General features: G+C 40.4%; 1 protein-coding gene across 1 annotated transcript; it reads right to left on the bottom strand.

Moving 5' to 3' along the window:
• Positions 1–3,613: 3,613 nt before the first annotated feature.
• Positions 3,614–5,564, bottom strand: LOC133456241 (N-acetyltransferase family 8 member 3). The gene is made up of 2 exons (XM_061734691.1): positions 5,463–5,564; positions 3,614–4,557 (listed from the first exon to the last, which is right to left on the bottom strand). Exons 1-2 carry the CDS (start codon positions 5,479–5,481, stop codon positions 3,812–3,814), a joined length of 765 nt encoding a protein of 254 aa, XP_061590675.1. The 5' UTR covers positions 5,482–5,564; the 3' UTR covers positions 3,614–3,811.
• Positions 5,565–12,918: the final 7,354 nt, after the last annotated feature.

The following is a 12,918-nucleotide window of genomic DNA, read 5'->3' as shown; positions in this document are numbered from 1 at the left end:
ATGTCTTTGTCCTCCACCCAGATACCAAAAATATAATTTAAGGGATGAAAAAAAATGTTTTCTGTTTTGTTTTTGACAATATGTCTCCTTTAAAGTTGGAAAGACATTGCCTTAGTGCAATTAATGAAATCATAGTACTTTCGTAAATGATTTTTTATCTGAAATTGGCACTGACATGCATAACATGCATACACTAATAAAGTTAATTAAATGTACAATACCCATCTAAAACATCTAGATCATACCGATTGGTCATTTCCAGAAATATAAACTAGCCTTTGTGAAACTGGACCTAAAGTTGCTAAATTCACATTTACCCAGACACTAAGCTTAATTTAAGTCTATGTATCCATCTTCATAACTTTTTTTGAATTGTCATATTTTACAACGAAAATCAAAAAGATTTGTTTTAAATATTTTAAGCCTGTTTTTTTTTTGTATGTATGCATTTATTTATCTTGAGACCAAACTACATTAGACTTTTGTCAACATTCCAGAAATATACTGTAATTTCTAAAACATGTGGGTTCTCGGCTAGATCAGGGATTGTCAACCGGTGGTCCGCGGCCCTCTGGTGGTCCGTGGCGGTATTGCAGGTGGTCCGTGAAATTGTAAATGGAAAACAATAATAATTTAAAAAATATATATTTATTCTTTAGACTCAATTTATTTTCCATTTATTATTCATTTTTGTGAATAATTTACCCATCCAAATGATGTAAAAATGAGTGAGAGTGAACTTTGTAATATTATAAGCCCTCTTGGCTTCCTATTGTTCATTTTTCATTGACTGTTTTTTGTTTTGTTTTTTTTATAGCAAAAGGTGCAAATAAAAATAGACACTGATGCAAATAAATAGCCTATATAGGCCCATACTCTTATTTAAAAGCAAGGTGCAAAATAAAACAAACATCCCCAAAAGCAGTTGGTCCCTGAGTTGCTTCTTGGTTATTATTATTATTATTATTACGTTTATTGAAGAGGTACAAATGTATCAAACATTATTTAATAAAAAATACAAAACAGATGTCATACATACAGGTTTCTAGCCAGAGCTAATTTGCAACCCCTGTCCCTGGTTGGGTGGTGGTCCCTGGGACAAAACCAGTTGAAAACCTCTGGGGTAGAGTAAGGGCCAATCCCAATACACCCCCTACTTTCTACCACTACCCCTAAAAAGAGAAGCCACAGATTTTAGGGCACTTGAAATCTTCCCAGGGCCCTGTCCCAAATACCCCTACTTTTCAGCACCACCCCTAAATTTTGCTGCTACGTCACTGCGTGGTTTACGTTCGGGTACGTAAGCGACTGTGCAAACGTAGTTACGTTTGCACATACGTCACAACATATAAGGAAGCCAGAGCCAAAAGCTGTTTTAATTTCAGCTGTAGGGCTGTTAATATGACACTTTATTAAGTTTTAATATTTTTTCAGGTGTAAAAGTAACCGTTAAGATCCCCAACATGGGCTCAGTTTATCCAAATAACAGAGCCTACGGTGTATGGTATGGCGTACGGTGCGCGTCACTGCGTACCCTACGCCGTATGCTCTGCGTTGGTGTAACGCGGAACCATAAATCAGCCTTTATTCTGGCAAGGTTTGAAAAAGACTTTGCAACAACGAGCAAGCGAGTGATTATATACATTCACTGAGTGAATATTATGAAAGTAAAATATATATTTCTCGCTAGAAATGTAATCAAAACGCATTTTTATGCAGAAACTAACTCAAAATATTGATTTTATTCACTAAAAAATAAGAAATGTCCGCCATGTTTTTTTTTTGATTGAGTCCGCAAATGACGACGAAAAGCATTCTGGGAAAATTTTCTAGCCCTTGGTCATCTAGGGTGCATCTGAAAAACCTCGCTCTGAAGGGCTAGATTCATAACCACTCGCCCTCGATATGTCCACCACCCCTAGGTGAAAAGAGGAATTGGGACACCACTACCCTCACGGGAATGCGCAAAATTTAGGGGTAGGACTGAAAAGTAGGGGAAGTGGGGGGATTGGGACTGGCCATTATTCAGTGTTTAGAGTTTGTTAAAGTTGTCTTCTCTCTCATCTGCACAGCATTTGTATGTGGAATTACAATCAGACTGTCTTTACCTTGAGGCCAGTTCTATTGGTAATTGTGAGAGGATGACAACAGGTTGGCCAGCATTAACGCTCATCTTCCATGGGCGAGTTCAGCACCTGCCTGCTGGCCATCAGCCCAATGTTTCTCTGACAGTCTCAGCAGGAATGATTGATGCCTGAAGGCCTCTGACGGTGTGTGTATCTCACTGCCAAGCTGCTCTCTCCGTCCGTTTCTCCCCCCTGAAACTCACTTAGGCTACACCTGTCCTTGCAAACTTCGGGTGGTTGATGTTTTCCCTTGCAGGCTTACAGTCTGCTAAAATACAGTTTTCCAGAATAAGCAGGTACTGTGTGGTGCTGATTATTTATTGGAAATTGTAATCACCTTCAGGGGATTTCTGACGCAACGACGTAGGCTAAGAAATCTGTAATTCTGCATTGTTTCATGGATGTTGTGTAATGCTGGTGGCTGAAATTTAATCTTTTTTTTCTTTTTTTTTCTTTTTGCAAATACAGGACTGTCTCAGAAAATTAGAATATTGTGATTTTCTGTAATGCAATTACAAAAACAAAAACGTCATACATTCTGGATTCATTACAAATCAACTGAAATATTGCAAGCCTTTTATTATTTTAATATTGCTGATCATGGTTTACAGCTTAAGAAAACTCAAATATCCTATCTCAAAAACTTTGAATATTCTGGAAATCTTAAACTGTAAGCCATAATCAGCAATATTAAAATAATAAAAGGCTTGCAATATTTCAGTTGATTTGTAATGAATCCAGAATGTATGACATTTTTGTTTTTTTAATTGCATTACAGAAAATAAAGAACTTTATCACAATATTCTAATTTTCTGAGACAGTCCTGTAAGTTATTGTCATATTCTTTTGACAACTTTCCATCCTGTCCTTACCTATACACATAATAGGCTACCAAGGAGGACACACTAAGCCTTTTTCTCTTTTCTTCCGTTTCAGTGATCTCACTGTTTGCTCTCCCTATGATGACCCGAGTGAACCTCAGTCCACAGAACTTTTTATCCTCTTTCTACACCTCATACATACACACAAGCACAGCTATTTGAGCTCCAAGGAATTTTAAACCTCCCAATGTCCTAATATTACTGCATTTTTCCGTTGGTACTTTAAGTAAAGAGTTTTGAGGTCTTAAAAGTCAGCTGGCATTAATTCCTCTCAGGCAGAAGGATTCAACTCCTTTCTGAAAAGAGGCTTAAAAGAAAATTCTCTTGCTTCTAAATTACTACACTTCTCCTCTCTCACACACATTTTATTTGCCTCAGTGGACAAGAGAACAATAAATAATTAAATGTGATTATGTTTAATGTTCAGTGATCAATTTAATAAAACGGCTAGAAGGGTTGTTTTTTTTAATCTGCAAATAATATGGTAATGTGACTAACCACACGAGTAATTTTCTCCATGTTTGTGGCTGATAGCCTGTAAAGAGAGCAGGTGTATAATACATCAAGGTATGAAAGAAATACACAAGGAAACTGGAGTTGTTTCTGGTGCTTTGTGGAAAATAAACAGGAAATTTAATATTTTTCTTCAAACTATCATGGGATGTTTTGAATGATCATACATCACACAACATATATATGTTTTCACTGTACATTAAATGAGACAAAAAGCATAAATTAACTTTGATGTGCTGAACAGACAAGATTGTTTCAGGTACTGAGCTCTAAATTCCATTTGTGTTTTGTTTAAATGGACTTTTCCATTCGCATCATATTTATCCTGGCCAGTTTGGAGAACCACCGATTACGGTGCGTGTTACGGTGGGATGCAGTTTCAACAAAGCCTAGTTTTTGGTACATAGAAAGGGCCGCGGCCTGCGGCGAGCTCACATCCGTAACGATCCGGGTCAGGCCTCGCTCTTTGCAGAAATCCAAGACCTTCCGCATCAACTGTGAGCCCAGGGTTTTGCGACGCCAGGGATAGACGACGACCAGATGAGACATCTCACCGTAACTTCCATTCCCGGCATCTTGATCAAACTCTGAGCCGTTCAGTCCTCCGTTCCAGTCTTCAAACCTCTCACCTTCGTCCTCTCCTGCTTTCCCCATCACCGCCAGGATCCCCACCACTTTGGCCTGGCCGTTGACGTCGGCCTCGGCCACCCAGAAACCGTGATCCGGGTTATCCAGGTAGCTGGCTTTAATGTCGGCCATATCCGTGCTCAGCCTCTTCATCATGTAGTCCTCGTAGATCTCGTAGCAGCAGTAATAAATGATGCCGGCCCATGAAAGGCCAAAGAATAAAGCGAGAAAGTATGAGCTGCCTCCGAGCACGTAGCCGGCCATAGAGATGCTCAGAGTCACACCGATATGATCTGGATTGCTCATGGCGCTGAAGAACGCCGGGTACACGTGTTCCAGAATCCCATCACGAAAGAGTGACAAGACCACGTGTTCATCTGAAGGTCTGTATTCCCTGATGGAAAACTGGACTGCAAGTCAAAGAAAAGGAGAAATGGAAAAGAAATGGAGAGAGAAAATGGGAGCTCAGTGAGACTAATCTGTCTGTTTTTGCAATGAAAAATTCCTGATGGATTTCACAATAGGCTCAATAAGTTTATGTAACTTGTTAAAGAATAAGGAGCAACACACATACTGAAATTTAATCTGTCCTTTGTAATTAAATTGCATCACTCGTAAATATAAAACACTTGCATATACAGGACTGTCTCAGAAAATTAGAATATTGTGATAAAGTTCTTTATTTTCTGTAATGCAATTAAAAAAACTAAAATGTCATACATTCTGGATTTATTACAAATCAACTGAAATATTGCAAGCCTTTTATTATTTTAATATTGCTGATTATGGCTTACAGTTTAAGATTAAGATTCCCAGAATATTCTAATTTTTTGAGATAGGATATTTGAGTTTTCTTAAGCTGTAAACCATGATCAGCAATATTAAAATAATAAAAGGCTTGCAATATTTCAGTTGATTTGTAATGAATCCAGAATGTATGACATTTTTGCATTACAGAAAATAAATGACTTTATCACAATATTCTAATTTTCTGAGACAGTCCTGTAGAACCTCTGGCAAAATTGAATTGAAATTATTATGCTATTATTTCATTTTCTGATTTCAAATGTGATTCTTTCTGAGATGGAATAAATTAGATCTCAAATGAACTGTGGATAGAAATAAAAGCAAGGTGAGATCCTGAGGAAACTAACAAAAGTTCTTTAGTTCATTGAATTGTTTTACACATCAGCTAGGCAGGTCAGTAGTGCCATTCATTTACATCCTTGCTGCCCTTTTCTTAGTCTTATTCATAATCAGCTCAACTACTTGGATAGGTTATAAAAGATGAACATAATTAAAGTGTCAAACTTACCGTCATTTTTGTGGGCCATACTCCCCTCGTCTAGCGCTCACACTGAAGGACTTAGCGTAGCTGCTGCGCCTGGACTTAAGCTACAGATTGTGATAATCAGGTTCATAAAAAGGATTGAAATTCATCTGAGCATGCTCAACTTACACACCACATGCACACATCCACACACACGGGGAAGGCTTTACATGACCTAATAGAATAGCAACCACTGCATGAAATAAAGCATTGGGGTTTAAAGAGACTTGGTAGCGATTTGAGAATGTTTGTTGTAGGTTTGATTGAAGTGACTCAGTGTTGATTTGACAGTTAAGGTTTTTCTACTTTTTCTTAACATGACTCATTTCGTACACAGAGGGAAGAATGCTATCATTGGATTTTTCAGGGACGATGAGGACAGATCTTGAACATACAATGACTACATTTACATGCAGTCAAAATTCGGGTTAATGCTAATATATTACTGAAACATTGGGAATATTCCGTTTACATGATAATTAATCATTCAGGATATCTGGATCAAACCAGCGACGCACGGAGAACATCATGACGCAATTAACGTCATTTCTGCTTCTTCTTCCTGTATCCAAATTCAAAACAAATGCTGCTTCGCGCAACTTTTCTCTCACCTTCTTTTAAATCTGTCTATCCCGGTACTTTCTACCGTCTACAAATGCAGAAATGTTCATATCCTTCATTACATTTATGAAGTGATTAGTCTCCTCCTGGTCTTGGTTTCTCCGTGTTTAGAAGAACTTCCTGGACTCAAAAGACCAGGGGCCGGATTCACCAATATGTTCTTAAGAACGATCTTAAGAAATGTCTTAAGATCTAAAATTAAGAAGTTCATAAGAAAGTTCTTAAGTGCAATTCCTCAATATTTTCTTAAGAACCGTCTTAAGAACTGTCATTTCTTACGAATTTCTTATTCTTCCTACTTAAGAACTTCTTAAAATATGTCATTGCATTGCACGCACCAACAAACAACATTTATATATAAATATATTATATATACAGGTAGTTTGGTCTTAACCGTCAGTCACTCACTAAACATGGAGAAGGAGAAAAAGAGATGCAGGAACTTTTCAAGGTTATGGTGGATGAGATTAATGTGTGAAAAAAATACTATTGGGGAAAATTAATAATAATTAACTACCACGCTAACTAACATGCTAACAAACGTTTAACAGCCTCTTTGTGTAATTAATTACATAGTACATCCTCAAACTATGACCTACTAGTCTAAACTTGTCTAAAATGTGTTGAAAAAGGTGATATTAGAGGCTTTTCACCTTTTCACAGAAGACATTTTAAGACAGGTCAAGGTTGTCTTAAAGTTAAGAAAAAAGTCAAGAACAAATTTGAGAACTTTTATTTCAAGAATACCATTTATTCTTAAGTTTTTTTCTTAAGAAGAAACTTAAGAAGAAAGTTGAGAAAATACTTAGAACTTTTTTGGAGAATATGACTTCTTCTCTTTTTTCTTCTTAAGACTGAACTTAAAGGAGCTTGAGGCAGGATTGAGGCAGGATTTATGAAAAAAATCCGTATACATTTTAAGTTTTCTAGTAATAATGTCAGATGAAGCGTTCCAAACCCAAAAGAATGAGCCCTCTATTGTATCTCTCCGTTGCCTTGAACAGGCTGTGTGCTGCAAAATGTGCTGCAATTCGGAGTCCGAATTTCCCGCGCTGTCCTGTGGATGTGACGTCACATGACGCTGCATGCACGTTCTCCCCGTTCTCCCGTGCCGGCTTCACTGTTGGCTGCAGTACCCCCAACGGCCGTCGTGGTGAAGGGTGGCGCTAGAGAGTCTCATTTCTTAAAAGGAGCCTCAAGCTCCTTTAAGAAAAAAATGACACTTAAGAAGATTTTTTTTCTTAAGAATGTTTTGTGAATCCGGCCCCAGGATTCCTTGTGAACAGAGCATGTGCAGAAAACAAATTAATGTTCCGTTTGATGGGGATATTCCGTTTGGCGTTTACATGACCCAATATTCGGGTTTTAAAAGCAGTAACCCAGGGCTCATATTGGGGTTTTTAAAAACCAGAATATGAGCAAATTCGGGTTATTCAAAGGGGTTATTGGTGTTTACATGGCCGTGCAAAACCGGGTTATTGCCAATATTCGGGTTTTAAAAGGGTTATTGATGCATGGAAACGCTGTCAATGCTGAATTAGAATGCTGAATAGATGGTAAATTGAGTGCTCATTTGAGCACAGATATTTGTAGAACTAAAATGCAGTGAATGGCCTTTCCGTGGGGTGTACAGTATATTAGTAGTGCTGTCCAGAACCTGCTGTGGATGTCCAGACTGTTTCCTTTCTACAATACAAGCTGAAAGTAAAATGAATATTGTTTCGCCCCTGACGTGAAAGTGTCGTATGGCATTGGTGTCTTGGCCCTTGAACATGATTAAATTTCCCTCTCTAGATGAAGGGCCTTTACACCTGTTTAAATCAATAGCCCTGCCTCATGAATCTGTGAGAGCTGGAAGGTCAAGCTGAAACTGACTCCAACCCCCGGAGAGCTCCGTCTGAATCCTGAATGCTGAACCTCCCAGACTACCACAGTAATCACACTGGTGCTCACTGATGTTATTCCTCCTCTCTCTTAATCCTTTCTTAGACAACTACATAAAACAATTATTTTGTTATTTTTTAATGTTAAATTTGTATGTGGTCTTTAACTCTAAAAAAATACAATTAAGTCCTTTGGGTTATAAGAGAAATAACTAAATTATGTTATTTCCAAATGAATTGGAATACAGGATTACAATCATAACACAAATGTTTAGTTTTAATCTACATTTGAATTAAATTCCATTAGATGAAAGTAGAAGCTACTGCAGCACAAACTAGACACATTAGACGCACATTATTGTTGGCTTGATTAAGCTGCAATAACTGCAGTAACTTTCTCACATAAACATAATTTCCCAAGTTCCAAAATTATTCATTTTCATAGTGCTTCATCAAAATTAGTTATGTGTTCTTCAATGATGGCAGACACTGCACTACCCACTACAGGGCCTTGTGATTGGCCAACATATCTTTCAACATTATACTGAGATTTATTTTAGCATTTTGACCAAGTTACTAGAGGTCGGAACTGCCAGAACCGCAGAACTGCTACTCATTAGTAGCAGTAGGAAAGTCAGCCAGTTTTCATCAAGTTGACAAGTTGCCGGGGCACATATTCTTTTGCAAAAATCAGTGTAAAACAATTGCTTACAAACTGGAGAATGAATCAACTTGAACATCATGAATGTGTTATGAGTATTTAATGCATAACACTTCATCATCACGGGCAATATTAATCTCATTTGATAAGGTTAGGTAAGTGCTTCTGAGCTGATTGCACATAGTCCTCAAAACCAAAAGTCACCATAACATTAAGGTTGCCATGGAAACTAACCACCGAAACAAAATTCCAGTGGGCAAATGAGATACCAATGAGCTGCATTTTTATTCATGAACATGCACTTGCACAAAGATTGTAAGGGGAAGAGCCTATTCAGTATGCTTAACATAAAGTTAAGGCTTTAAGGGATTAAACCATAACATTATTGAGATTTCTCCTGCACATCCAGTGACTGGACATCATTCAAACAAACCCTGAATAACTTTATTCCCAGTTCACTGCCTTTCCAGGAGCTCTGAATGGAATACAATCATGTATCTTCCAGCAACTCTCATTTGAATATAAACAGAGTTAAAACACTTCTCAAATAACTTTATTTAGTTCTAGCCATCTTTTAATGTTATATTTATATGTCCAGACAGACAGACAGACAGACTATCGATAGATAGATAGATTGACTGGGAAGCTGAAAGGAATACTTTGAGGATCTTAATTCTCCCACTTTTAATCACCCAGTGCTCCTACCTAAGTCAGTCCTGGCCATTGCTCCCTCTACCAACCCCAGGAGGGCCCTGGACTGAGCTCAGGTCTCCTCCTTAACTTGAGGAGTGAACCGGCCACTTCTTTTTTTTTTTTTTTTTTTTTTTTTTTTTTTCTTTCGTCCCTTGTCTGCACACATATTAATGATTGATACCATGACGGTAGAAACCAAAAGCATACACATGTGCATTTTTACTATATTTAATATATATACATATATATACGCATACATATGCGTACACATACATAAATATACACATACAAACCCAGTGATTTTTTTTTTTTTTTTTGGGGGGGGGGGTGACGACATCCACTGCCAATCCAGGAAGCAGGAACACATGGAAACACGCACTGGAAATCTGCAACAAAAAACCACAAACAAAACACGAAACCGGCACGGAGCCGACCAAAACAACAACAGCAATCGACCTAAATCTTGAGATCTGATCGCAGTCTGAGCTAAGCTATCGCTACCGTTACCTAAACCCAAAAACTAGAGAGCCAGCATGCAGGTGAACAAGCCAGTGTGTATGTCTATGTGTGTGTGTGTGTATGTATATGATCGTGTGTGTGTGTGTGTGTGTGTGTGTGTGTGTGTGTGTGTGTGTGTGTGTGTGTAATAAACCAAACAAAGCTCTACCTGAAGTGTATCTATAGTGGGGGAGGGGGGGAGCAACCCCGCCACCCGCGAGACCAGAGGCTGATCCGGCCACTTCTTAAAAACAAGCTTTAGATTGTTTTTAAGACATTCAAGGCCTGTTTAAAATATACATTAAATGCTATAATAGGTCTCCTTTAAGACAAATGATTCAATATAGCATGAATATTGTGAAGAGACAAAGACCACTAGTATTTTCCTTTGTTGTAGAATAAATCAAGGTTTATTTGATATAGTCCAATTTGTTTTTTTTGAAAAAGCTGGCAGGGGAACCCCCCCCCACTTTTTTTTTTTAAATTAGTATAATAGTAACGTTAAATCACTAGTTTCAGATCTCCTATTTGCTGTGTATCTGTACCACAGTACATCTGAAGTTATGCCCTTCCAAATTAAACTAATTAAAAGTAGATTAATTCAAACCTACCTTGTGCTGCATGAGCAATGTTGATCCTGGATATTATGTTTCATATATTATGTTATCATAAGTGTAAGATAATGCTTGCCCTTCTTGCACTGTTATCTCCAAAAACCCTCACCTCCAATTTAAGCTTATTACCAGCTGTTTTAAGATTTTATTATACATCCTTAAATGACATGCATAAGTCCCATTTGAATGCTCCTCAGTGAAAGTCTAGCATCCAGAATTTGTTTAAAACATCTTGCCTTCACACATGCAGTTGCCATCATAACATTGTACACAATTGTACCATGAGTTGAGTGGTAGATGTAGCCACTAAAAGTTGAGTTTTCTTTTTGTTAGTAATTCAGAAGTGATGGACTTACAGAACATAATCCTCCCTCCACCCTCCACAAAGACAGCCCACCAGAGGATGATCAGACTTCAGCACGTGCTGCCATCCCAAGCCATACACAAAACCTGCAAGGTGGGAGTTCCAGCTGCTCTGTTGTAGCGTTGGCCCAGCATGGGTCATTCAGCGTGAGCCAGATTCACCTGCTGCTCCTTTCAGCTGTCGCGGAGATATTTCAACTGGCTAGAGCGGCCTGGCCTTGGTGTCCAAGGTGTTTCAATATTTGGATTCACTTCATCAGCTCCTAGTTCTGCATATAGTGCAGTTTCTTACATTTGAAAGTGATAGAGAATTGGTTAAATAATTATGAAGATTTTTCTTCATCTAATAAGAAGAGTCAGACGGCAGAATTCTCAGTTAATGCAAGCAGTAAAGAGAAGTGGTATACAAAAGTAACCTGGTTTTATTTTACCGAACAAAAAAGATATTGAACAAACGAATGAACAAAACCATCCTAAAGTCATAATGCAAACTTCAAAACTTAAAGCAACAGTTCAAATGATAACTTAACACAAAGAACCCAAACTAATGTAACAAAGAACCAAACTGACCTCCCAAACAGGAAACAGAGGGAACTTAAAGCAGCACAATGTAACTTTCAGCTTTTGTTGAGTTTGGCGGCTCCTTTGGACAAAAGCGGTAGTGCTTTACCAGAAAGAACTACATTTCCCATGAGCACCAGCGCGTACTCCCGCTCCGAGGGGGGCTCCCCGGGAGCAGCGTCTCCTTCTCCGCTCTAGGCGCCCAGCCACGGAGCCTACGCCGTAGGCTCTGCGTTGGTGTAACGCGGAACCATAAATCAGCCTTTTGCTTGGAAGATCTGAAATAAACAGAACAAAAGGAAAAAAAAAGGTCTGTGAGCAGCCCCGGAGCTCCGTGCTAAGCTAAATACTTAGCCCATGCAAAGATCATACAAATAACATAAAAAAAAAAAGGAACTTACCGCTGACTCGTGTGCAGTTGCCGGGTCCGTGCTGTGGGATCTGATCCTTTTATGAGGGTAAATGTCGATGCAAAATCTCATTTCTACTCTCCCTCGCTGTGGAAACAGCCACCGCTGCTGAACAATGGCTGGAGCTCCAGCTGGCGTAGAGAGCTGGTTGTGGGCGTGGTTTCAGCAGCGGAGGCTGAACCTATGGAAATCTGCTCCCGTCGTGACTCACGATGGGAGCAGATTCTAATCGGCTCAAAAAAAGTCACGTGACACTGGGGGATTCTGCAGGGCGGGGGTCAAAGACCTTGCAGAAATTCATGGTATTTCGTCTCCCCTCTGCTGGCAGGGTGAGGGGAGACCACTTTATATATGTTAAAACAAGAAAAAACGTGTTTTTCATAATAGGTCCCTGTGGCAGGGTGGAGGAGTTGCAGCCACTCAGGTTGATTGGGGCACAGGTGGCCCCAATCAACCTCTCCACCCTGCCAGCCTTGATAAGGCATGGCTGCACAGCAGAAAGGGTCTCGTCTGCTGTGAAGGAGCTGAAGCACGTGTGTCTTGGGTGTGTCTGGAGAAAATAAAGAGGTTTTGCACTGAAACCTGTGTCCTCTGTCCTGTCGGTCGGCCCCCGTAGCACTCGCCGTGCTACACTGGCTCCCAACGTGGGGCCCGACAGGATGGAGGCACTGGCACAGGAGCTGGCGGAGCTGGCGGCCCTGATCCGGAGCCAGGCGGAGCGGCAGAATGCAGCCCTGGAGACGCTGGCAGCGCAGCAGCCGGCAGGGTGGGGTCGCCCGCCTACTCTGCTCGCAGACGACCGCCCCTTCACCTTCAGCTACCCGGACGTGCGGCGAGGGGTGCTGGACTGTCCAGGGCGGTCCTCGGAGGACGACCCCTTCTCCTTCCCGTGCCCGTACGTGAGGCGAGCGGCGCAGGACCGTCTGGGGAGGCCCTCGGCGGTCCTGGAGGCACCGGTCCAGGAGGCGCCGGTCCAGGAGGCAGTTCAGGAGGCGGCCCAGGAGGCGGTCCTGGAGGCGCCGGCCCGGGAGGCGGTTCTGGAGGTGCCGACCCAGGAGGCGGTCCTGGAGGCGCCGACCCAGGAGGCGGTCCTGGAGGCGCCGGCCCAGGAGGCGGTTCTGGAGGCGCTGGTCCAGG

The sequence above is a fragment of the Cololabis saira genome, chromosome 12 (assembly GCF_033807715.1).
Source record: "Cololabis saira isolate AMF1-May2022 chromosome 12, fColSai1.1, whole genome shotgun sequence".
NCBI lineage: Eukaryota > Metazoa > Chordata > Actinopteri > Beloniformes > Belonidae > Cololabis > Cololabis saira.
This window is presented reverse-complemented; position numbering and strand designations above follow the sequence as displayed.